Raw genomic sequence first — 27531 nt, forward strand, 5'->3', positions numbered from 1 at the left:
ACATTTTGGAGGTGCATCTCTTTACTTGAGTATTTCGATTTGATGCTACTTTATACTTGTACTCTACCAGTATTCCTACACTTACGTATTACTACTTTTACTAAAGTATAACAACTGAGTACTTCTTCCACCACTGCCTGTTTTCAACAAACAAAAACAGCGTACTTCTATTTCAAATAAAGCCTGTATAACATGGGTCATTGTGGTTTGTAGCAACATCACCCAAACAGTTAATAGCGTATTTGGAGGGGTCTATTTTCAGACACAGATTAATGCACATTTTACATTCTACTGCAGATATTACTGATTCTTATTTCAGCCAAGGACCCCTAACAACACAGAATATATTCCAGGTCCCCACTTTGTATATGTCCCTTGGAATTATTTATGGCGCCAATATGTTATACTTCTATAGTACTATATGTGAAAGAACAACACAATTCGAAAGATATTACACATTAAACATATTTATTTATTTGTGACATTAAACAGATCTGTGGAGTATTGAAAATGTTTATTTGTAAACCTGTTTACGGAGCCCACTGTCATATGACCCACTCAAGGGAGGATCCACTCAAAATAAACTACAATGCCCATGGTCATGTCACCCAGTGTGACTCATTGATGTGTTTTTTATAGTTTTATGTCAACAATGGAAGTCGATAGCCTCTGGGGAATAAGATAAATCAGGATTGTCTGACACTTTAGAATAACATTAACTGAGTGGTGCCTGTTCATGCCCCTGACTGAACAATATGAAATATGGAGAACCTGTAAGATAAAAGTGGAAGATTATAACCTTCCTCTTGCACCTCAACCTGCATTTATTATGGGTGGTCTTTGTCAGATTTTGAGCTTCGCCCCTGAAGTGTGAGTGTGTAGTACACACCATGACCTCAAGCATGAAGCTGTCACTTGGTAACTGGTGTGTGGAGTGTAGGATTTCACTGTGTGACAAAGTCCACCAATGCAGCGTGTGCTCGCATGCCATGATGTCTGACTTGCTGACAGCCCACTTTCTTGCAGCTTTGTCATTCAATCTGTCCACATGTAACTCCAGTTTCTTGTGATATGCCACTAAACAAATAGACAGTATTTCATCTCACTGCATCAGGAACGTCATGGAGAGCAAATTAGAGAGGGGCTGAAGATAAGGCCTTTTTTTGAGACAGGGAAAAGACATCTTAAAGATATTTACTGTCAGGAAAAGAAACCCATGGAATCATATCTCTCTGAAAAGTATGAGAATGAGGTTATGACATCAAAGAAGAATACTTTTTTTTCTTCTTAAATCTTTCCCGTCAGTGACTTCGAATCATGTTGCAATAGATCTTGTCTTGATTCTGATTCTATCTTTCAGCCAAGGGTAATGTGCCCGTTCCTCCGATCACTGTTTTCCGGCCTCTTTTACCATAAACCCTCAGAGGTTATTCACTCTTGATATGAGATTAGAGCAGTTTCCACTAGAAAGCAATTTGCAAGTTTCTGTGTCTTGTAAATAGAAAAAATAATGTGCGTTCAGGACATATTGTCAAAGAGATTTTGTAATCTCCATTGTAGTTACCGTGATATTAAAGATTTTATTTTCCTGCTGTATGATGAAGGAAAACATGAAGCTTGAAATAAATGGATTTACATTGGAAAAAGTATACAGTAACAGTCTTATTGTTTTTTCAGTTATTTTAAAGTGTGTGTGTGTGTGTGTGTGTGTGTGTGTGTGTGTGTGTGTGTGTGTGTGTGTGTGTGTGTGTGTGTGTGTGTGTGTGTGTGTGTGTGTGTGTGTGTGTGTGTGTGTGTGTGTGGACTCATGAACAATCGACTCATGTAAAATCACAACTACATGTCATAGTGGCCAAATATGCCTCTGAGACCACAGTATGTACATCTAAACTATATCCAGGATTGGGTTTCATGGATGCTATTTGGCAACGTGACACATACAGTGCTACAGGGTAACTGACACTTCAAACAGGTGAGAAGTAGTAACTGCAGTCATCTTCAGTTGTGCATGAAGAGAAACCACATCTTGACGCACACTGGGCCTGGTTCTTACAGCTGTTTTCTCTGATCAAGACGGCCCATCAGCACTGCTCTATATTTACCTTCATCCTGGGTTACACACATGACGGAGGAGTAGGAAGGGACCTAATCAGCACAGAAGATGGACAAGGGTTTTGGGACTCTTTGATTAAACTCCAGCTTGGGTGGGCCCGATGGCTGAGTCAGGGCCTTGTGATGGCTCTCCCTCCCCTGGCCTTTGTAAACACTGGACCCGGGCAGAGCCGCTAAGCCGGCAACTGGGTACCAAACCGCTCTGTGTCACATGAGAGGCCTGGCTGGAGTCACGGTGGCTGGGATACTATTCTTAGCTGCAGGAATGTACACAGTGGCCTCATGGCGAGCTCCACAGCGCCTAACTGGAAAGCTTGTTCGTTTCTTTGTGCCATGCTCCTTTTCTCTCCCTGACTACACTACATTTTCTCTCTGGATACTGTTTTGGTTTGTTCTTCGTAGGATTTGATAATTTTTTCAGTCCAAACCAACCACTGATTTTGGATATTATTGATTTTCTGAAGACAGGAGGTAAGGATTTATTCAGTCACAGATGCTCACTGATGAACTGACAACAACACGTTTCTCTCAAACTTATCAGTTTGATGAAAATATGATATTTAAATGTTTCAGAACTTTTGTTCAGCCATAAGCTCATTGTCTGCTTCAATCATAATTCATTATGATCACAAATGTTGTTTATGATTAGGTAACTGAGGCTTTGCCTCTGTTACAATAACTTAAAAAGCCATTATTTTAATAGTTTGTACTAATGATATGTTTATAAATCAGCTTTGACATTTGGTAACAGCAGAAGAATTTTAAAGTATACATAGGTCACAAAAGAGCATAAAAAAAACCATATTGGTTACATAATAAATGTTTAGAAACATTATTGACGACTGATTACAAAGTATCCCAAATGATATTTTTTGCACAGTGGTGGAAGAAGTAACAATAGTAATAATATCTGACTGAACTAAAAAAACAAAAAGTACAAAAGTGAAGGCATCACAATATACAAAAGTACCAACATAAGAGCACTAATTATGCAAACTGGCCCAATTCAGAGTTACAATTATTATTGAATAATAGTTATTGATGCATTAATTTTGCAGCTTTTTTTAATGTATTTATATTCTATGTATTTATGTTCATTCTGCTTGGTAGCCTTTTAATTCCCCCTAAAGACCTATAAAGCCTTATGGACATAATGATATCATAATTTAATTATTAATTAATGTTTTGTATTTTTCATCTGATCTGTGAAGTAACTGCTTAAACTGTGAGTTGTGAAATGTCTGTTACAGTCATTTCATAATAAAAGGTAATGACTAGAGGTCCAAATATATCCAACAGGCTGGCAGGCCCTGTAAGTGGGAGTAAATCAGTAGCTGTCACTTTGGGTGATTAAAAGCCTTAGTGTTGCTAATAGCACAATGAAATTCCTGCTCTTTAAACCGAAAGGTCTTAACAAACTGTCCAACCAGGGAGAGACAGAGAGAGACTTTGAGAGAGGAGGAAAATGGCAACAGAGATAGAGAGGCAGAGAAATGTCCAGAGAGAGGAGAGACAAATAAAGATGGTGTGATGACACAGCTCTGTTAATGTTAGCGGTGATGGGCTGCTTGATATGGGAGATGTGGCCTAATGCTACATGGATGCATCAAGATCATTTGGAGGAGGTAAAAATAGCAGTCAGTCAGTAATCTTCACTTTAAGGACAGCTGCTCAGCAGAAGTTTCAGAGTTTGAGTTGGTCTCATAAAACCAGATAAAATGTTAAAGCATATATACATAAATTAACTAACCTAAACTTTGGAAAAACGTCTGCTATTGAAATGTAAAAATGAAGCAAAAACTGCCCTTTTGGAAGATTAGTCATTTGAGTAGTTTGTAGAGGAATCCCATTCTACTTTTAGACCTAAAAGGAATATTATACAATTTGAAGAAATTACTTTTTTCATTTGATACTGCCATATGTTGATTAAGTCTACAAATATCGTATTGGTATATACTTACACTTCGTTTTCTCATACTGATATTCTGCACAAACTGTGCTGTTATATTTGCTGTAAAGTGTCCTTACTGTAAGGTAATTATTATATGTACAGCACTTTGGCTCGACCAAAAATCGTTTTAAAAATGTGCAATATAAATAAAACTTGATTTGATTTTGATTTGATTTGTTTTTGTACAGGAAATGCGGCTTCTCCCTGTGTCTAGTCTTTATGCTAAGCTAAGCTAACTGTTTCCTGGCTGCATCCCCCTACTTAACTCCAGACATGAGAGTAGAACGGATCCATGCTTTTCCCGATATCTGATAGAACCATGCAATGTCAGTGTATGCCCATGCTTTTCCAATACAGACGATAGAAACACTTTGATGATGGAGTCTCTCTTTTCCCTCTCCACAGAATGGCCTTAAAACCACGAGAGGTTTTCTCTTACAAAGACTCAGAACTTCCCACCCACCTTCATGCCCAGCTCAACATCCTGCGTCAGGAGCGTATCCTGACAGACGTCCTGCTCTGCACCGAGCAGCAGGAGATCCCCTGCCACAGGAACGTCCTGGTTTCCAGCAGCCCGTACTTCCGCGCCATGTTCTGCAGCAACTTTCTGGAGAGCAGTCAGGCCCGAGTGAATCTGAAGGGGATCTCTTCAGATGTCCTCAGTGGCATAGTGGACTACGTCTACACAGGTTGCATCACTATCACCATGGAGATCGTGCTCCCACTCATGCAGGCGGCCTCCATGCTTCACTATGGAGGTCTCTTCGAGGCCTGTTCCCTGTTCCTCCAGGAGCAGCTGAGTCCAGAAAACTGCCTGAGCATGATCCGCCTCTCTGAGATCCTTCACTGTGAGAGCCTGAAGGAGAGGGCGAAGGAGATGGCCGTGAGGTGTTTCTCTGACGTAGCCGCCACAGAGGACTTCTGTGAGTTGTCCCTTCCTGAGCTCATGTGTTACCTAGAGGACGACCGACTCTGCGCTGAGGAAGAACAAGTGTTTGAGACCCTCCTGGCGTGGATCCACCATGACCCGTTCTCCCGACGCGGCGCCATCCATGATCTCTTCAAGAAAGTCCGCCTTCGATACATCCATCCAACTTACCTCTTCCAGTTCATCGCCAACGACCCATTGGTGCAGTCCTCAACCCTCTGCACTGAGATCATCGAGTCAGTGCGCCGCCTCATGCTTTCAGTCAGCACCAAGTGTGGTCGAGAGCTCAAGCCGCTCTGGACCACTCCACGACGTTACACCTGCAGAGAAACACTGGTGGTGGTTGGAGGACGCAAGAACAATGAGCAGACCTCACGAGAAGCTCTACTGTATGATGAAAGGACTCAACGTTGGCAGTGGTTGGCCAAGCTCCCTCTGCGCCTCTACAAAGCTGCATATGTGTGCATTCATAGCATCCTGTACGTGGTCGGCGGGCTCAGCCTCTGCATGACGTCAGGTGACAGCTCAGTCAGCGCCACAGTGTACACGCTCTCCCTGAAGACCAACCAATGGCGCACTGCTGAACCCATGTTGGAGCCACGATATGCCCACCAAAGTGTGTCCTACCTGCACTTTATTTTTGTGTTAGGAGGCATTGGGGTTGACAAGAAGATCTCTCAGTCCGTAGAGAGATATAACAGTATGTTTAATCAGTGGGAGGCCATGGCACCAACGCCCACAGCCGTGCTGCATCCAGCTGTTGCAGCCAGTGATCAGCGGATTTATGTTTTCGGAGGGGAGGACGCCATGCAGAATCCAGTTAGACTGATTCAGGTAGAGTCACACACCTAATTTTATCAGCATTGAATCAGCATTTATGTCCAATATGTGTATTGTTGCCACTCAAATAGAGACTTAGTTTTCAACTGAATTCATTGTAAGTTTTCAAAGATAGAAACCAGATGTCACACAAGCAGAGAGCAAACTACAGTATTTGATGGTGCAGTAAACAGGTTTTCTCTCTGTTGATATTTGTGTCAACAGGTGTATCACATTTCTCGCAACTTGTGGTCCAGGCTGGAAACAAGGACGGTGAAAAATGTGTGTGCTCCTGCTGCTGTCATTGAAGATAAGATCTACATCATAGGAGGTGAGCTCAATGAATGGTCGCCCCGTTCATTACATAACTTTACATAATCAATGTACTCATTAAATTAGAGCATTAAAGCAGTTATCTCTTGGTATTTAATGATGTTCCTTGACTGTGGCTCCCAGCCCCACGCCCATTCCTTCCTAATGACAATGTCAATCTTAAGTTATACTGTGCATTTGACAAGGACTATTTTTTTGCTTAACAATTATAAACATTTGATGCACGTATTTCCAGTAGGAGGACAGTGTATTGTATGCGTCGTTGTCTCAAAATAAACTAATACAACATGTCTCCAAGGGCAACTGTGTTGCTCAGTTATCTGTTTATAGTTTAGTAAAAACAATGGAGCTCTACTGCACAGAGGAATAAACTAAATCAGGCTTTAGATACACATAACATACGCTACTACTGTCCATTAGTCTATGATCTTCTTTGTTTGTAAGAACAATATAAAACTTTAACGGACTCAGTTCTTTAAAGTGTACTGAATAAAAATCACATTTTCCAGGATACACCAGGCGAATGATCGCCTACGACACAAAGGCCAACAAATTCATCAAGTGTGAGAACCTGAAGGAGCGGCGGATGCATCACAGCGCTACAGTCATCAACAACAAGCTCTACGTCACCGGTGGACGCATCCTCAACGGCCACGATGTCATCGAGGACTCAGACTGCTTCGAGTGTTACGACCCCAAGACGGACGTTTGGACCTCGAAAGGTTCTTTGCCTTACAAGCTGTTTGACCACGGCTCCCTGCCTCTAGTCTGCGTCTCCAACAGACCAAACCCACCATGACCCAACATTAACCGGCTACTTGAGCGAATGCTTTGCTGCATGTTCCTCACATCCCCTTTGCCATGATTTATTGGCCTCTAAAGTCACAAATGGGAAACCATTTCAACCTGACTGCATTCCTTCACGCAGCTCAGTCACAACTTAGCAGCACGTTAGGCCAGACTGACTTTCAGCTGAATCAAAGGGTGGCTCATCTGAGAGCAGAGGAGTCACTGCTGAGGCACCTGAGGGGAACTGAGAACCCACAAGATGACGGGAGGCAGACGAAATTACGTAACAAGCAGCTGTGCAAACACATGTGCAATCCAAAAAGCTATTTTTGCACATTGCTGCGCTTTTTGATGCTCACTCAAAGTGGTAATGCTTTAATTTCCCAGACATTTAGACACAGCATATCACTGCCCGGCAGCTGCAGTTGACTTCCCTGTTACTATTAAATACATTGGGATAAAAAGTCTCACTGCTTGGCAACTCTATGAGCTCTGCTGCTCGTGTAAAACGATCAGAGAGCTAATATAATTTGCACTTAATATAAAATACATTCCTCCTTCACCCACATGCTTCTCTCTGACTGCACTTGCTGATTGAGTTGATGAATTTTAACTGAACGTGGATCAGCTCCCCCAGCTAAATAAAGACGTTTATCGTGTTTGATGAGTCCATCAGTAGCACATTTATTATTTCAACAAAACAATTTGGGCCAACTGTATTCCAGACTATAACAATGATATTTCAAACAAATACAAATGATATATTATCTTATGAAAACACACAATTCAGTGCCTCTTTAATCACGCTTATTTGCAGTTATACACCCCCTGTTTCTATCTCACTACAACCATATTTTGAGTGTGATTTAAAAAAGAACATTTAACAATCAAAAAAGTTAAATATGAATTTCACAGATAGCATTAACCTATTGTCATTTATAAAATGTTTCCATTGGCATTGTCATAATATTGTTATTGTGAAATACTGTACTTTGGCCATTATAACAGCCCCAATGTGTATGCACTCTGTAGTATAATAAAAATATGTATAATAAGTCTCAGCACTCAAACGTTTGTGTATTTCATTGGTGGTTTAATGTTGGAAGAAGAAGCAGCTTCACAGGCAGCTATACTGCTGTGAGGAAATGTGACAATGCTGCCTTTGAGGTGAATGCATGGTGGAGATGCAGCGACCTACTTAGGGGGAACTATGACTGGGAATGATGTGGGGGAGATGTCCAGGGTTTGCAGCCTTACAGCAGGCTCATGTAAACATGTAAACTACAGGTGCTCTCTCATAAACATGTCCGCTGATTTCAAATCAGTCTTCTATTCATCTGAGAACAAAAGCTGTAATATATCGGAGGAACATTTGCGACAATGAGACAGTCCACTACTTTTACATCTGTGTCGACCCTGCAAACTTCTTGACGCTGACGGAGCGTACGTTCACTGTTGTGCTAAGACCACTGCCCCTGGTAACAGCTGCCATAGCAACGCTGTTATCACCCCCATCGGATCATCCGCAGCATGCCTCCCTGTAGTGGGATTATTTAAGATTGATTTACTGTAACGCTGATACTAGCACAATTTATTTTCTTTCAAAACTTTACAATATCCTTATATCTTTGATATTGATTTCCCTGTTTTTGGTTTTTGTAAATTGATGTGATACTGCAAAGACAATTTCCAATGTATTGCTTTAGATTTATCTGCACACAAGAACAAATAATAGAATATGTTTCGGACAGCAGTATAAATGTTGTTTGTGTTTTTTTCTTAGACTCAGTATCACTCACTTGGTGCAGATAGTTTGGACCGGCTGAGTCCTGTTGCCTTGACACAGGGGAACATTGTTGACACAAACACAAAAAACATAGGCCTATTTGCTGGCTATCTAGGGAAACATATGTTCTCTATATATCATCACATGCAACGTCAATATATTTAACTTTAGTGTAATGTTTCAGGACTTATGATAGAAAGATAAAACAGTTAAGATGAAGTAAAATAAATGCATTGCTTCATGTTACATTATGACTTTCACCCCTTGACCTTTCAGTCTACATTATACTCATACAGTAGTTAAGAGGCTAAATATATTGTTACCCCCCTGGGAGGCTCACTGTTTACATGGTATTTGTATGCAGCCCTCTGGTGAAGCCACCGACCTTAGGGGAAGAGATGCAGGATCATATATCCCTTTCACATTTGAATCCCTGCCCATTAGTGGGGAAACATTGAAAGAAGCCCAGGAGCGGCGACCAAAGGGGAATTTCATTACACTCCACATTAGCAAGCCCAGACTGTCATTGAGTTAAATGGCCCCCTGTTAGCCCGGTCACTCTGAATGCCTCACAATAACCATCTGTGTGTGTGCGTGTGCGTGTGTGTGTGTGTATTCAGCACCTGATGCCTAACTAAATTGTTATCAGTACACACAAACTCTGCAGTATGATGCACAGGGCTCCCACTCCTTCTTAAACATCAAATTCGTGAACTTTTCAAAGATTTCCAGGCAAAATTCCTTCAAATTTAAGAACCCAACACAACATAGAGACGCTTATCAAAGTTAATTACAATGTGTTTATGATAACCATTATCCGAAATGTACAGAAATGCATTAAAGAAAGACAGAGGCTTAAATGTGTTAAAACGTGTATGCTTTGTTACACACAGCACAGCTAATTGAGTGAAAAATAACCAACTTTTCCATTCATGCATAAAATATTCAATACATAAATTCAAGCAGTTTCTATGACACATGCCAACTTCTGTCATTTTCATGGCCTTGATATTCTCCCCTCATGTTCACAATTTCTCAAAAATGTCAAAGACTCGTGGCAACAATGGATAGGCTACATACCAGCTGGCGAAATATCTAACTTCAACATTGAACTTAAAACCTGAAGTTTAAAAACCAGATTTGAATATGTTGCCATCAGCTGGGTCACATGTCAGCTGCTGGACTCAGTTAGCCAGAGCAGTATTTGATAACAACACGCTGTGAAAGTTGTATTGAGCTGCTGCTAAATACACAGCCTATTCACACTGTTTATGGACTGTGTGTTTGTTTGCTGCATAGAAACCAGTGTGTGAGGGTCACCCTCCAGGCAGGTTATTTTCAGGGGCTGTTACTAACCCATCAAGGGATAGCATTTCATTGCTAGCCCATTATGTATGTATGTATGTATGTGTGTGTGTGTGTATGTGTACATACAACTTTATATATACAGTTTATGGCTTACATACATAAGCCAATTGTTGTTGGAAGAACTATGTATAGGAGCTGCATGCATGCTGACATATATATCCACCAGTATAAACATACCCTACATTTATGGACAGTAACTAAGTACCTCTATGTACTACTGCATTTAGGTACAATTTTGGGGTACTTAACACACATCATTTTATGCTATTTTGTACTTCCACTGCACTACATCTCGGAAGCAAATAATCCACTTTTTACTTCACTAAATTGACTGTTAGTTACTTTGCAGATCTATATTATTACAACATATACTCCTTCAGCAGTATAAATCCACTTTTACAAGCTGCAACTTCAGAGTAATGAGCAGTTTAATGTCGAAAATAATCCAATAATGAATATATTTTAAATAAAATTGTTTTAAGCTTTGTACCTTTAGGGAAGAATTTAAATGCAGGACTTTCATATGAAACAGAGTATTAATACACAGGGTTATAACTAGTTTTACTTAAATCAAATATCTGAGTATTCTTTCCGCTGTACACTTATCTTGCAGGTTTCACACTTGATGTGCCACTGTTGAGCTGAACATAGAAATAAGATAGTACTTTATTGATCCCAATTTGGGAAATGTTTGTGATAATAGCGATAAAAAAACTAAACCTAAAAATCATTCAGGAACATTCCATTTCTCCTTTTTTATAATAAATGAGAACTTTTAGTTCATGTTTATGGACTCGTATATCAAGAACTTAAAATACAGATGACCGTTTAAAAAAATTACAAATCAATTTAAATACAAAAGAAAGTGACAGGCTGCAAAAAGAGGTTTTCAGAAAGCCCATGTGTATAAATGTAATGCTCTTTGTACAATTTTAAAATTATAAATATTGCAGCGGGTCAATTGCAAAGACAGTGTTTTGACAGCATAACAACACGTTCAACTGTGAATATGGCATCACTTAATGACGCCTGCAATACACACCTTCCACCACCTGATGTCCCTGAGACCACAGGGTGATGTTCATGGCATGGCGCCCAACTAAAAAGACTTCCTTTCATTACGTCCATCGCCCTCTGCTGTGTACAATGACTGTGACAGTGCACAGTCCTGAAACTAAATGTAATATCAGGCTTCAAACTATAGATACAATAATGAGGATGATGAGGTCAAAGTAAGAATCGTGATGTTTTTATTAGAATTTCTTCGATAAAAACAAACCGATCACAGAACAGCATGCATACATTCCTTACAGAGGTCTAAAATAAAACAGATGTTTCACTGGAACATGGCATCGCTATTGAACAGGCTGGTTGACTTTGTGTTTATTTGCTAACGACCGTCACAAAACACACTATACAAACATCTGTGCATGAGTGTATGTCTGTATTTAACGACAATTATACACTTGCCTACATTCAATACATTGTTTCGTTTTGTCGAGCCATTTTTCTCACAAACCAGCTGCAGCCATTCACACACACACACACACACACACACATTCATTCATGAGGAACTCTGGGAAATGGCACTATGGACCCCCAAGAGGAGAAATAATAATCATTAATTAAGACAAAATCCCAACAAACAATAACCAATAAAAGTGCGACTTGCAATTTAGAGGAGTATTTTAACACTGCAGAGTTTATAAACTATACAATAGAAATAAAATCTTAATATTACATAAACATAATCATTTATTCGGAATAATTTCATGTTAACAAACTTGAGCGGCAGAAATCATAAAACATTGTAAAATTATACTTCTTGTAGTTTTTTATATTAGCTTTAGAACAATTAAGATATACAGCATGTACACAATCATAACTTTACATTTCTGTGCTTCCGCTGCCCAGCTCTTGGATCGCGGAAAGGGCGGGAAAGCAAACGTAGATTACCGTAAAAATGACCCCCATTGACTTTATAACACATATGTACAACAGGTCCGCAACTACAAAGGCATTCAAAGAAAGAAATTACATTTTGGCACCAGGCACATTATTTAATATACATTAAAACTAATAGCTAAAAACCCTCCCGGAAAAATAATCTTTGCCTATTTTTACCCTTCACTGCATCATCCCTACAAAATGAGCATTAATTTAAACTGGCTAAAAAATGAATGATGTAACATTTGGCATAATTGTTGCTGGAAGAAAAGAGGGGGGGGCAGAGGAGTGGTAGAGGATCTACAGTGCATTTCTGTCAAAAGGACAATCTGTTGATCTTCCTGAGTGCTAGAAGTAAACAGGAACTGGAAAACATATTCACTAGCTAAGATTAGGGACGGGCCTTTTTACTATTTACACGTTATCACTGCAGCTTTTGGCTTTCTGTATCATCTGAACCTGCTCTTATGTTAAATATACATTCTTACCTGATCCACATAGCAACATCGTCAACTCATTTCTCCCAACGTGTCCTGAATTATCACCAACTTTTAGAAACATGGCTTTCCTTTGTTACCTGGCACGCCTGATAAATCAAACATGTCGACTTTTCCTGAGATGGGGTAAGGGATGACTTTGGGGTGGGATGGACTGGCTTCGTATTGGAGACTAAGATTTGGCAGAGGCGTAAAGCAAAGTGCACACAGGGAAGTCCCGCCTCCTACACCTCGTTGATGGTGCGCTCAGACGGCCTGAAGTTGACCGAGCTGGACGACGACATGTAGAAGGATTGGGTTTTGCGATTGAGACGGGCCCGCTTGGTGGCCACGTTGAGGCTGCGCTTGCTGGAGGAGATGATCTCGATGATGAACTTCTTGCAGTCTACGCAGATCTCCATGGTGACCCAGTCCTCCGTTAGCTCCTTTGGGAGGTCGGGCTCGTCCTGTGAGCGGCCATCTTTGCTGCCGCTGCTGCTTCTAGACATCCTGAGGACGGAAAGAGATATTCACAAATGTGTTGGTGACACAATCCCCACCAGGAATTTATTTCATCTTCCTCAACACAAATATCAAACAAGACATGCGTGTAAAAAGATATTAAGTCAGGAAAATGTAGCTTTTTAGACTATACTGTGAAACATGAGGGACATTGGAAAAATATCTGATGTCAGAATAAAAAAAAATTAGTAAGAAGAAAAGGGACAAAGGATGAAAGAATAATCCACCAAGGAATCCATTGCTAGTATATTTTGTTTTATAAAGTGTTTAAAAAAGTATTTCCAAACATTTCAGCAACAAGAATTAAGTGGTGTGTGTAAACTATGAAAAAACTAAATAATGTAAACCTGTAATTGTTTCTTCAATAAGATTAGCAGTTTTCTTTTTGGTTTATGAGGCTATATTGTTTATACTGTAAGTGGGATTGACTGCATGTGTGTGGAATGGATGAACAGACAATGCTTGTTGGCACTAATCCTAAAATAAGTCAGCCATAAATAATTAACTAATCTCACAAAGCATCACATTTGACAACATTTCTTAGTATATAAAAATAAATGCGAGGATGACAGCAACATACTTATTAACACTTCTGCGCAGGCTGTGCCGGCTGTGTGCCGACCCAAACGGGTGCCTCTCACTCTCCGCAGACGAAGACGCTCCACTCGGATCTTCTTTAGACACAGCACTGGGGCCCAAAGAGTAAATGGGCAAGGTGGAGTAGGGCTTAGATGGCAACCGCATCTGAGGGTAAAAGATACACAAAAGGATTTCAAAGAAAAGTCATTTTATAAAAGGACCTGTCAGTACCAACAAGTGTCAAGAGTGTCAACAATGTGAGTGTTAACATTTTCAACAGCCACCTACCTTTTTAGAGCACTGGGAACACACAGGCCTGGAGAAGATACAAAAGATCTGTTATAATAGACATTACTGAACCGATGCTACTTAAAAACAGCACTCAAATGATTTACTCTTATAATATTGTCAAATTAAAACTCATGATAGACAGTTTAAAATCAAAGAGTTTAAAATGTATGAAGAAAAAAAATCTGAGATATCTTTTTTTATTTCACTTCTTAATTATATTCAACTCGGAGACATTAGGGTCAGAGATTAAGGTTTTTAAAAGCTGGCTAGTGTAGCCATGAATCGCTATTTTAGAGCAGAAATGAGAAGCAGCTACAGTTTTGGTGAGCCCACTTCTTTCTTTCTCCAGACCACCAAATATTTTACCTTTCCAGAGCGTACAGACCCAACCGATACTCAAAGAAAAATTAATTGAATTATACATTGACATTTATCAGATTTCACACAGTTCCCTCTGGAGTCACAAAAGGCTCTATAGAAGCATTTTATAATATGCATTGGTACTTGATACACGTTTAAACAGAATAAAATTGAAAGTTTAGTAGTTCTAATAATCTACCTTTTGCAGAACTGGCAGGTGTAGGCCCAGGTGAAGAGAGAGAACCTCTTAGTCCGACATGAAAAGCAAACCTAGAGCGGAAAGAATCAAGTAAGCTTTAGAGGGGAACAATACATCTATTTAAATAATAAGGCACGGAACGTATAACTCAGACAATATGTGATATATCTACCTTTCCCTTCTTGAGGGCAGTGTAGATTTCCTTGTACTGCTGGAACTTCTCCAGCTCAGCCTTGACCAGGACCTGCCTGATGTGCATCACCTCCTCCACCGTCAGCGCCAGACACTCCACCGGGTAACAGAACTCCTCCTGGAGGGAAAACACACACCCATCATTACACTCATTAGGAAACAGATTACCCAAAACAGAGCAGCGGTAAGAAGGGATGATACCTGCTCACAATGAGAATGACACCCATTACACACCACTACACAAGGTGTTGTTCACCCCAAAACAAGGCCATTTATATATACTCAGTCTGTGGTACCTTAAATTCTTAAAGAATACTCTTTTTCTTGCATGCTTCACAGTAAATGTGGTAAATGGATAGCTGTGTTTAGCAACAGCAAAACAACTATATCGATACATTATTTCACCCTCACAGGTGTGTTACTCGTCTGTCTCAGGAAAACTATATAAAAACATTGGTTTACAAAGTACTGACGATGAATGTGGCCCCTATTTTATGATGACGTATGAAGACTTTTCTCCATTTCTGGATTCTTCGTTTATTGTGGAGCCATAGGAAGACAACATAGTTTTTAAGGTAACACAGGGTGAGTAGTTGATATACAAATGAACATTTACAGACTCTCTTAACCACAAATGGCACTTCCACTGACGTGACAATGAACAGAAAACACAGCATGCTGGTGATGCAACACTCCCGCCATGTTGGTGGTCCACAGCTTTTGGCTATCAATCTTCTTTATTCAATTATTCCATTTACTTAATTCCCTCTTTAAACTCCCAAACAGAAATCTGATAATAATTTTAAATTTAGAATTAAGTTCAATCTTAAGTTACTCAACAGACCTATTCATATATTACGATTATAATACTGTTGAATAACCATTATTTCCACACATCCCATTTGCAAGTGGTCCCCCATCATGGAACAAGCTGTGTTTGCCAGGAGATTTGCGACATAGCTGGGAGCCTATGAAACATTTAACATATCCATCTATCTTATGTCTGAACTGTATTCACCCAAAGTGAAGTGAAAATTGCTTGGGGAACTTCTTCAGCAATCATTTATTCACGTCTCCTTTAGTTGAGTCGGATTAGAAGATGTGAGACTGTAAATGTTCACAGATAATTTCTCAACTCCATTTTCTTTTTAGACCTTCCCCAAGCAATGTTCAGTATGCAGCAGATCTCCCATTCACACAAATGGTCATGACTTAAGCCCCCATAAATGTAAAAATACACAACATTCTGGATGGTTCCCCACACAGTGTGATATGCCTGTGATGATATGCAGTAACTATCACATACCGTGCCCTGAGCACCCCTGCTGGCTCCCACCTGACCAGCAGACAGAGGGACCTGACGTTCAAACAGAAGCATGACCTTATATTCTGATAAGCTAATAACATACAGTATGCCTAATAAAATGCAATACAAGATAAATCTAGTGGAGGATATTTTTGTATTCACTCTCTCCTGGCAAGTGCTCGTACCATTAGCATATTGTGTCATCTCGTGTGGCATGAAATTTAATTTCATGACCGCAAGTCCCATGACAGAAAAATCATCTGACATGAACGTTCGCCAAAGGAGAAAAGGTCAACGAGATGTTAGCCTTCATCTCTGAGTCTACTTCTGATGTGCAGAGCTTCATCTTACACATCCCTGCTAGTTTTTCACAAACTATTCTCTCCTGCTTCTTCCTTAGATTGTATAAAAGAAGTGGACGTAGCCACAAGTGACTAGAGACCTCTATTCTGATTGACAGACTGCCTTAGTAGCAACTTGTCAATCACAACGTAACAAAGTCCAAAGGCATTCCCTGCTTTATCATCTACTTTACTCTAAATATACTTACAAAATAAACCTGATGTTGTATTGAAGAAGACTAGAAACTAGGAATTGAGAGCATACAGTCATCAAGTAAATGTTTACAGACATAATAAATGTAGTGAGAAGTAGGAACACTTTCTCATGGACTTCAATGCAATCTGACACATTCAAGTAGCCCTATTTGAAAAAGTTCATGTTTAAAGCACTTGGCACTGGCGTCACTTTTCAGACCTCTTCTAATCTGTCCCACTCTCACTTTTCTACAGTTCAAATTTAGAGAATATCATTTTATGAAGCAACATTTAAAAATGGTGTTGGTGGATAGACAGAATGTTGACCAGGTTACCTTGGTGCTGGGATCCGCCTTCAGCTGCATTAATAAATAAAATAGGAAATGACTGTGTTAGAGATGAGACAGCTTACCAGGGTAAACATTTCAAATTAGATATTATATGAGCGCCAGCCAATAGGAGGGAAACTGCAACAAAGATCTTGATCACATCTACGAGAAAAACTGGTGTGATGACTCTCCCCATGGGGTTTTAAGTTGTATTTATTCTGATTCGATGATGGTTGAAACCACAGCTTCTGGTCCGGCGCCAGAGGTCTGCCAATAAACTAACAAGTGGTGAGAATGAACCATTCCCTCTAAATCCCTTCATACAGCGTCTGTCCTGTGGTTTCAATTACATCCTTCAACCTCATTGAATCATACGACCGACACAGAGTCACTCAGAAAGAATGACCGGTCACAGGACGGCAGTTAATTCAACAAATATATGTTGTATTTATCCAGAATTATTGGTATATTAAAAAAGGTAATTGAAATTGTGATTTCCATGTATACAATTTGGTATTCTACAAACATTGCAATTCAAATGTTTGCCTGTAATTTGTACTCTTTAAGCATGTGCTACTATTTTCATTTAGCTATAATGCATTAATGAGCAGACTGATACATTTTTCTGATAACAGATGCTGATAGCATTTACATTTAAGGAGATCAAAAATGATGTACTATATTCTATATTCCAATCCTAAATCACTGAGATATCGATTTGCACGGGACTAATGTTATCACCTGACCACTGTCTCTTGTAAAATATGGTAGGTAATTTCTAGTGGAATCTTTACTTGACATATTGAGCAGGGGATTACAATTATAGATGACAACTTCAATTATTACAAGGTACAGTATTAACAAATAATACTTGTCCCACGTGATTGTGTTTTAGTTTAAATCACCTGATACAAGTGGTTTGCAGCTGATGCAGTAATATCTGTCACTTATAATTGCTCTGTCATCAGCTCTAAAGGACTCATGTATTGGTTCCTTAATGAATTCATCCAGGCTATGTTTGGTTAGCAGAGGTAGCTCCCAGAGGTTTACCTACCAAAGACTTGGAGGTCTGTCTGGATGGAGGTAGGAAGGGGCAGACGCTGGTGGGGGCCTCCTTCTCGATGGAGTGCCGCCTCTGTGGAGACCGACGCTTGTCTGGCTGTGGTGACGCAGAAACGGGAAGGAACTTTGGAGGAGCTGGAGTCATGGGACAGAAAAGAATAACTTGTTAAAAAAAAAAGTGAATTTTATGCAGGCAGCATCAGTTTGTAGTAGTCAAAAAGCAGAATACATTACATTAAGTTACAGGTAAGCTCTTACCTTTCTTCCCTGTTACAGTCTCAGGTGACAGGTCCTCCACTAAAGACGGGGACATACTGGAGCTGCTCCGCGTGGGCTCCTCCTGTCAACCAGAATATCTCTCCTATTAAGTCCTGTGATACCCATAGCTATCATTTCTTTTAATATAGCATAATAAAATAAATTCAATTAGGTTTTAACTAGCTTCTTGTGGAAACACTTATACTACAGTTGCATGATACTTCATAAACATTTGTAATGCTGTTAAATAAGAAATTGATAAAGGGGGTTGATGACGAAGGCTGTGCAAAGACATAAGAGTATTATAAACCATGAATATAACCTGGGATTATTTGGTATTATTCGCTTTTTTATTTCTATGTCTTAAGGTGGTCAGTGAATGAGAGTGGTGTTCTTGTTGCGTTTGTTGTGTGAGCTACATTTTTGAAATTGTCATCTTATGAGCACAGACAATAAGAGTTCGATATCTCACATCAGATTCGGAGCTGTCGAGATCAGCTAGCGTTGGCGCTTTCAGCAGCCTCTTCCTCTGGCTGAGGGGCAGCGCTCTGCCCTGATTGGGTCCCAGGGTGCCACTGGCCAGAGACTGGGTGCTGCCAGCTAGTTTCCTGGCAGCATCAGGAGTGTCTGTGGGTGAAAGATACCATTGAAACTTAATTACAAGTGGACCATAAATTCTCATGAATCTTGTCCTTATCTAAACAGGCGGCCATCACGCCTCCTGTGTAAACTATGACTGTCTTTGTATTATCAAAACATGACACCAGTCAGGCCGCATGGTGCCCAAGATAAGCCCCAAACATTTAATTTGAATAAAACTGCATGAAAATACTTCAATGTTTTTTCCCCATTACTGATGGTTTACTTCATACCCATGAGACATTGCTTCTTTACCTGAGCTGCGGAACAAGTCCTGAGGAGTGCTGATGCTTTTCCCTGCACCTGTAAAGGAAATAAGGGAATATTTAACCTTTAGTAGGCCCACACACATATTCAGATTTACATTTCTAACACCAGACTGATTCCACAGTGAGGACTTGACAGCAGCAGGCTTCTGTCAGATGCAGGTGTGAAGGGATGCTGTGTAGGTGTGGGCTACGTTCACACACATATGTTGTGAAAAGCTGGAAAGTAAAGGGAGAGTGAAGGGGAAGTGCCAGGGCAAGCAGAAGGTGGCTGTGTTCAAAATCACAATCAAACATACTACATTCTCAATCTGTATGTACTGTACACTGAATTAATGATTAAGCATCCCATTACGAGCAAACTGTTCACACTGAAATATACTAGATCAATTACTCTTTTCAGCATCACATGACTGTTGTTTATCACAATTGTAAATCACCTCTTTCACTAAATGTAATACTTTAATAATTGCAATTTGCCTTTACTGTAAATACTTTATTATTAAATGTATACATCAAAGTACAACACATATGAGAGCCCCTTAACTTTAACTCTTAACTGTACTTTAAAGTCACTCGCAATGACTTGTGATTATTTTATCCAATAGTTAAATATTTATGGTTCAGTCTCAATTTAAAAGTCTGAAGAGCTGCGATGCACTTGAGTATGTCTGTAAACTCATGTCTCAAAATCCACAAATACCTGAAAGTCAGAACACAGTACACACTGACGCACAACTTGAGGTCAAACTCGGTGTGAATCGGTTGTTATTGTGCGACTTTGAACACAGCCTAAGACGAGGAGTGCAGCCACAGTACAAAAGGTTATTCCCATACATCCATCTGGATTACAGTCATCCTGTGAAACTGTATTGCGACATTAAGACGGTCATATGCCGTTCAACCAGAGGTAGGCTGCTGACACCAGTGTTATGTAATGTGTCATATTCCTCAGTGAGAGCGGATTAGGGTGACGAGCAGGGCAGACTGGCTGCAGGACAGAGTGATGGATGGGTAATCTCACCCAACAGGCTCTGGCTCAGTGGCCATCTCATCACCTAGACTACAGATGGTCCCCTGTGAATAGTGACCGCTATATTTAGCTCACGCTTTAAAAGTTATCGGTCATAACATGCCTGATACAAAAGGATTCCTTTCCTTTTTATTCTACCTCCCAGCCAATACCATTTTACCCAGTCTGAGTTATACACTGTTTTTATGTCCCTTTTTTTCCCTCAGGTACAGTAACAGTACACACATGAGCACAGACAAATCATAAAGAGGGTGTGTCTGTTTAAATCAGGGAGAAGCAGGACCTAACCCTAAAATAGCCTGGAATGAAACACAAGGAACAACAAAAGGAACACAACAGGTTTTGTGAAACTTTACCTGACGAGTCAAAGCTGAAAGATGTGCTAAGAGGTCGCATGACTGATAGACATGCGCATATTTGAAATAAGAAAGAATGGGAGTAAATAGGAGAAAAAGAAATCCATGAGAGTTGTGGATGGATGGTGAAGTCAATGAATCATTTTAGTTCGTAAAACATACAGTTTCTGAAAATCGAACATTATAAAGACCATGTTATGTTTACACCCCTGTTTAGCATCACATAAGTAGGATTATGTAACCACTGCTCCATATTACCCTCCCAAATCCCCTCACAAAAGGCCTCTTGTGTAAACCCCAGAGACGCAGTGTAAAGTATATTCTGATAACATACTTGCTGTTTTTAGCTGATTAAGGCTTGAAATGGTTTGAGAGATTATATCCAATTGGCCATTTATGAAGAATACAAAGCAACATGGTTATCTACTTCCCTATGCACTGCTCGCTTATACAGGGTATATGCAGGAATCCTGAAGTCAAATGTAAGACCTTTATTAAGACCCTTTCCATACATTTTAAGACTTCATCGCCACTTCGAGTTCTAACCGGTTACATTGGCGACACACTTTACCTCGCATTTACTATATACATTATTGATTGTAAGATAGCACAACTAAACAGTTTGTGATAACTCCTTACCATAATTCAGATAGAATGAATTGTGTGACCAACCCAATGCAAGGTTCATTAGAAAAATAAACCATTAGAAAGTAGTATTTGATTTAGGCATTGTTCCCAAGAGACAGACTACTGAAGCCTCCTCCAATGGGATGCCATAAATAAACTACACAGAATCACACTACACACCTACGCAATGATTAAATTCAGGCAAACTTTAGAAGACAACCTCTTTGGAGCATGTATATACTTATGGAAAGCAAGCTACAAAATGTAATACCTTGGAAAATGCCGTTTAATACTTTTTAATAACCTTAATTTTCGCTAAATTGATTTATCAACTTTTAATACTTTTTAAGACACCCTGTTATATAACAGTATCCACAAAGAGCAGCATTACATGCAGTACAGGAATCATATCATGGAGTTCAAGCCAAAGTATTTATCAGTCCAAGAGCACATTTGTCAGAAACCACAGCTGATGCATTAGCAGTGAATGTCTGGCAAACAACTCATGGCTCCGTGCAGCCGTCAAAGTGATCCGTGTTTAAACACTCTGACACTTCTGATTAAGTGAACAGATCAATGTAGGAAGAGGGCTGTTAGAGTAATCGTGATGAATGCGCCAAGTCATAGATAATGGTTATTGTGGAGGGGGTAGGCTAGGCTCTTAAGCAGCAAGTTAAAAGGTAAGGGTTATTTACTACCTATTTCAGATACAATTAAATGTTTAGTTTGACAGGTTGAACAGAGTGTTGCATTCTTTTTTGCATATGCCATTAGTGCCTCAGTAATGTTACGCTGCTATGGACAATCTGGCAATAATATTGTGCACATTCTATGTACAATTTTGCACAAATGTACATTCTCAAATATTGAAGTGACTGTTATTTTGTATATATTGATTGTTGTGTTTTTATTTAGGTCTTAATGTGTCATATTTGCACACATATTTTTATATACATTTGTTTTTCTATTCGGGATTGTGGGAAACGGTATTTCGATCTCTCTGTATGTACACACAAACTGGAAGATTGACAATAAAGTTGACCTTGACTTGACTAGTGGCTTACCGAGGCGGTGTCTGCGGATCATGTCCGGTGAGACTGGCCTGAGCTTCGGTTCAGATTTGATGCCCTCCAGCAGTCGCTCGTGGAGGCTTCGGGGGCGATAAGGGGAGGGTTTCAGTTTACGTGCTGAGGCCTGTCAAGACAACCACAAGTGAGCCCTCAAATGCCATCACCATGGTGAACAAAGTGAGATTTGCCACCCCCAAGATAGGGTGCATGTTTTGTTATTGCGTTAAGTCATGTAACTATTGTGTTACTCAAAGTTTATGTCTTGTTAAGAAAACTTCCATGTGATCATTCAATCAAAATGTATTTATTGCAGCATGTTGTTGACTACTCACAGGGTTTAGAGGCGGCCGCGACCTGATGAACTCAAGAATGATCTCATGTGCACTCTTCTTTAACCTTGGTGGGATGTTTCCATTCACCTTGAAAAAAAATGGATTATGAAGATCTTGATTTTTATGTAATGTTTGTATATATACCTGTAACGAAGATGTTGTTGAAACCTGTAGCGAGAAATTACCATTTCCACCTGAGAACATTGAGAAATGTGACTATTATTATAACAAACAGAATGGAACATGAGTATTACAAAAAAAATTATTTGGAAGATGCGATGGTGTTTTGTGGCCATTGTAGGTTCAACTAAATGACAGAACCAGGGGAGGATAACATTTACATTTTAACAGAACTCTGAATTACCATGAATAAAGTTGTAAAAGCTTGTGGAGAAAAAAATAAAATAAAATCATACATTTTTGGGGAATAAATTGTAAAAGAAAACTCATATTCCATGTCCACATTCCATGTTATTTATTTCTACCTACAACGGCACCAACATGCCTTTGTAAAGTCATGTTAAACAAACAAAGAGAAGAAGGTTTACATTTAAAAAATTGTTTTTGGTGGCCTTTTCCTTACCATGACTTTCCTCAGCTTGTAGCGTTGGGAGCGGATGTCGTCCATCAGCATTTCGTACGGTGTGAGCTGGTATTCGATGGGCAGGGGGTTATACTGACGCTCCTGAACCTTCTTTAATTTAACACCATCTCTTAGATCTCGCATCACCTGCACCCAGAACCGTGCCTGTTGGAGAAAAATAAAGATGGGATGAAAATCTTACTGCAAAACATAAATGACTTAATCCCAAATGCATGGTCAGAGTGATTATAATAATGCTTTAGGAAGAAAATTAATCTTACCCAATCTGCATTTTGCAGCTCATCGAGGTCTTTGACAGGTTCTTCCCGGGTATCGCCTTCCATTCTTCGAAGATTCTAGCCGAGAAAAGGGACATGAAAACATAAAATGAAGTAAGATATTACAAATATTTAGGCATGATATTCAAAGCCAGTGCATTCACAGTACTTGTAGGAGCCAAAATGCTTGTTTTGCCATTACTTATTTGTATTATTATCTTCATTTCTAGTGTTAATTCTTATTGTTTATCACTTCCGGCAATGGTCACGTGGGTGTGGTTTATTTTTATTTAGGTCACCTGTTGGATGCCGGTTTGGGAGGATATGATGTAGGAAGAGGGTGAATTTGCTCTGATACTTTCTGTTGACCGTCAGGCCGGGAGTTGTACATTGTTTGTTTGCGTTTTATTAAACACTATGGACTATAAATGACTTCGGACTCTTATATGGAACGCGTCACAGCAAAGAGCACATTTCAGCCTCTCAGCGGCATAACTCATAGGGAGTTTGTGCCGCTGCATTAGCTCCCGACCTGACGTGTTATTACAAGTGGACCATCAATTCTCATGAATCTTGTCCTCATCTAAACAGGTGGCCATCACGCCTCCTGTGTAAATATGACTGTCTTTGTATTATCAAAACACGACAGTCAGTTCACACAGGCCGCATGGTGACCAAGATAAGCCCCAACCATATGCTTATATTATAGATTTTGTTTACAATCATTTCATTTAAATAAAACTTCCTGAAAATACTTCAATGTTTTCTCCCACTACTGATGGTGTACCCATGAGACATTGCTTCTTTACCTGAGCTGCGGAACAAGTCCTGAGGAGTGCTGATGCTTTCACAGTACTGGCTCTAAATAAGTAGAGGTCGCTGCAGTCAAAGCAGTCTGGTTAATTAATCGATGGATGTTGTTTAACATTAGTGGGTCAATACCTGTCTCATCCTCTATTGACCATGTACCAGAGGGAAAGAAAGGAAATGCCAATAGTCGTCTAATGGCTGCTTTTCATGTCTGGCTACGGAATTCCTCTAGCAAGTTACTGTATGGAAAGTTCTGTGTGAGCAATTCAAATGTCAAACTGGGTGAGTTAATGATCTTGTTTTCAGCTGCACGTGTCAAATCTAAATATTTAGAGATCAAAGACAGTCAAGCCTAAAGCGTCCTCTGTTGGCAGCTGCAGCTTTCTTTTTCTACACATCCAATTATCCGCACCCATGTTTACTGCTGGAACACATTCCTTCTTCCTAGGCCTTATCTTTTTTTCTGCTGATTTGACTGTTCTCTTCTTGTGTGCAAATGCTTTGCTGCTTCCAATTTCACATTCAATACCCTGGACTTCCCATCATTTAGAAAAACATTTATTTGTTATGGTTCATTTCTAGACTGGCAGAACATACAGGGGAATTCAGCAAACAAGAAGAAGCAGATAGACACTAACAGAGAGAAAAACAACAACAGTGAGAGAAACTGGAAGAAAGACTCATTGACGAGCCTCCTAATTCGTAAGCATGTGTGACACTGTGCATGGTTACTTATTAGCAGCTATCCAGTGACTCAGTGCTACAGGGAGTGCAAAGCAACCCCTACAGCCTGGTGGCCCCCTCCTGTAAGCTCCTTAAATTCCTATAATGAGGTTAAACTTGATTCTATAACCATATATTGCATAAGATGTTTGCTTGGCTCACGCGTGAAACGTACTGCATGAGAGTGTACAGACTGTGCAGCAAAGCTAGTCTGACAGTCTATAGGATAAGTCATGTGGCTACATCTCTAAACCTCAACTCAATCAGGAAACACAGAGTTGTACAACTAATTGTACAGGAATTTTGGTCTATTTTTAATGCTTAAGTTGGGCAGGGTAAATGTTTTCCCACAAGCTATAAGCTTTCCTACCGTTTGTATTTGGTGTCCAATTTGCTTGAAAACATGATTTTCTGAAATTAGACAACTAGTGTTAACTATCCAAATCTGTTCAAGTTGCCTATGACATCTTCCATGTTGTATTTCCTCAAAGGTATTTTACCATGAAGACATTTTCAATTAATGAGTTTAATTAAAAACAATGAATCCCATCACGTTTTGATTAACAGTATAAACACAAGCCGTCTCCATAGGGAATCCCTCACTAACCAGATTAAATTACTCTAGTTCCAATGCTCTATCTCTAGAGCAATACATCCAAAGAAATGAGAAACAGGATGCCAGGTCACAACCATGAAGTAGTGCAAGCAATGATGATCTGGCCAGATAAAAAAGGTCATTCAGGGACACCCACACAGTCTCAATGCTTCTGGACCATTTCCACTTTGTGGTCCAGTGTGTGGTTATTGTGCACTTTCTGGGCACAAATCTGGTCTTTTATTTTCTTGGCATCAGAAGGTTTGCCGTCCTTACAGATCCTTATTCAACCTTAAATCTGTACACGGTAAAACCACATCCCGAAACAGCAGAGGGTGGTAACCCCGAGCGACAAGAGAGTTTGGTAAATCCTCATTTCCTCCTGGTACTATCTGGATAGGACCTCCAAGCACATCTCTATCACTTTCAATTTATTTTGTTATTTCTTGTGATGAGTTATAAAGTCAAATGTTTTGAGGATGACTCGTGTATAAAATTAACCGACTTTGGAAATCTTGACATAGTGGCCAAAGGTTGGTATAGTTACTCATTATTTTTTGAAATAGTTGTTGTGACTCACCAGGTTTATTAATAACTCACAAACGGATGTGTTTCTTACCTCCTTTGCACTCTTGATTTTATCCAGGAAGGTGTGTAGTTCTCTGGCTTCGGCATAGAGAGCACGACACACCGCCTGGTAATGGAGGGGGGCGTCTGATGGGCTGGGCAGGTGGGAAGAACATAGCTGTAGGAGATGAGAGAAGGAATTTGTTATACATGTAGTGGTGCGTTAAAGCCAGCCTTAAGGGAAAGTGTGATTGAGTGTTGAGCTATATTAATAAAATGGTCTTGACCTTTACTTAAGACCAAATCATTATCTAAACATGGCCACCATAAAATAAATTAGACAAGTATCCGGGAAAACTGGTGAAGGCATAGAGCTCTTGTATAGTTAAATCATGGTGAGTGTTTTTGTGACCAATACAATTAAACACAATAACCTGCAAATGGCATATCTGATTATTCCAACAACACATGAATTCAGCACAAATTCAAATCTCTCAATGTTAACGAATGTGAAACGTCCCTGTGAATTGAATGCAGTCCAACATGTAATGGTTTTTTCCTTGGCCTAAGCCACACCTTTCAACAAAGTTTCAAGAAAATCATGCCAGTAGTTTTTCTGTAAACCTGCCAACTGTCCTACAAACAAAACAAAAAAAGCAACAGGGCTCAGGGGTGATGGGAATGTTATTGTTGTTAGATTAGAGAGCATTTGGTCAAAGTATTGGGCAGATCAAAAATGTGGGCCAATGATTGCACTAAACGGAAAGTGGAAACATATAAAATTGTATGAGTTTCGATACCAAAAACAAACATCTCTTGCTCATGGTGGCCCTCCAGAGGCATCATGGGATCTTTAACGTCAGTAAGCACTCTCTGGACGTCATGTACACAAAATGTCATCAGCGTGAACCTGAGTGTCCAGTCAGAGCAACATTGTCTGACTAGCATTAGCTATGCACCATTTAAAACTCTGACCCTTATGGTATTTGACTTTGACGATAATAAAGCCTGCCTGAGAACATAATAGATTAGCTCAAATGATCTCAAGTGACACAAGAGCAGGAATCCAGACGAGTGACATATTCTTGTTTTCTCCTGATGGGCTTGGCTCGCCACAGGAATGTCTGACTCAGCAGAAAGTGTTTTCTTCCTCGTTCATCCGAAGCTAAATTCCCAGCTAATTCTACACTTACAGTAGGCAGTGAGAGTCTTTTCAGTATCATCTCAAATACTGCAATGTCTGTGGTTTCCACTGTTTACCCTAATAACAATGATCTGTATATGGCACACCTTATGGTTGCTAAAAAAAAGAAGGAAACTGAAGGTTAACAGTATGTGCTAAATATCATAGTTTGGAAATGTGGTGTCACAGTGAATTTGTGTGAAATCATTTTAGTATTTGATGAGCCATACTTGAGTGGAATACAATCCTAACTCAAGAGATTGACAGCTTTGGTAAGAGGAGTTCACTCCATTTCCCTTAAATCAGAAAGGAGACCCAGTCTGCAC

General features: G+C 39.8%; 2 protein-coding genes across 7 annotated transcripts in view; one reads left to right on the forward strand and one right to left on the reverse strand.

Annotated features, from left to right (window-relative positions):
* Positions 1–2429: 2429 nt before the first annotated feature.
* klhl38a (kelch-like family member 38a) lies at positions 2430–7895 on the forward strand. Its single transcript, XM_034125253.1, has 4 exons — positions 2430–2583; positions 4469–5825; positions 6036–6141; positions 6653–7895. The coding sequence occupies exons 2-4, from the start codon at positions 4470–4472 to the stop codon at positions 6940–6942; spliced, it is 1752 nt and encodes a 583-aa protein (XP_033981144.1). The 5' UTR covers positions 2430–2583; position 4469; the 3' UTR covers positions 6943–7895.
* A 3424-nt stretch (positions 7896–11319) lies between these two features.
* Positions 11320–27531, reverse strand: part of spire1a (spire-type actin nucleation factor 1a) — a 32653-nt gene continuing 16441 nt past the window's right edge. Inside the window, exons 4-20 of one of the 6 annotated variants that reach the window (XM_034124658.1) lie at positions 26075–26200; positions 23331–23405; positions 23050–23214; positions 22652–22660; positions 22467–22553; positions 22129–22258; positions 19038–19085; positions 18616–18770; positions 18144–18225; positions 17878–18020; positions 16830–16853; positions 15959–16009; positions 14633–14770; positions 14461–14531; positions 13899–13926; positions 13612–13775; positions 11320–13019 (exon numbers count right to left, since the gene is read on the reverse strand). In XM_034124658.1, the coding sequence (XP_033980549.1) occupies positions 12755–13019; positions 13612–13775; positions 13899–13926; positions 14461–14531; positions 14633–14770; positions 15959–16009; positions 16830–16853; positions 17878–18020; positions 18144–18225; positions 18616–18770; positions 19038–19085; positions 22129–22258; positions 22467–22553; positions 22652–22660; positions 23050–23214; positions 23331–23405; positions 26075–26200 (1761 nt within the window). In that variant the 3' untranslated portion in view covers positions 11320–12754. The remainder of the gene's footprint in view (positions 13020–13611; positions 13776–13898; positions 13927–14460; positions 14532–14632; positions 14771–15958; positions 16010–16829; positions 16854–17877; positions 18021–18143; positions 18226–18615; positions 18771–19037; positions 19086–22128; positions 22259–22466; positions 22554–22651; positions 22661–23049; positions 23215–23330; positions 23406–26074; positions 26201–27531) is intronic. The other 5 variants (XM_034124659.1, XM_034124660.1, XM_034124661.1 and 2 more) reach the window with 5 other exon arrangements.

Source organism: Trematomus bernacchii, unplaced genomic scaffold (genome assembly GCF_902827165.1).
Source record: "Trematomus bernacchii unplaced genomic scaffold, fTreBer1.1, whole genome shotgun sequence".
Taxonomy (NCBI): domain Eukaryota; kingdom Metazoa; phylum Chordata; class Actinopteri; order Perciformes; family Nototheniidae; genus Trematomus; species Trematomus bernacchii.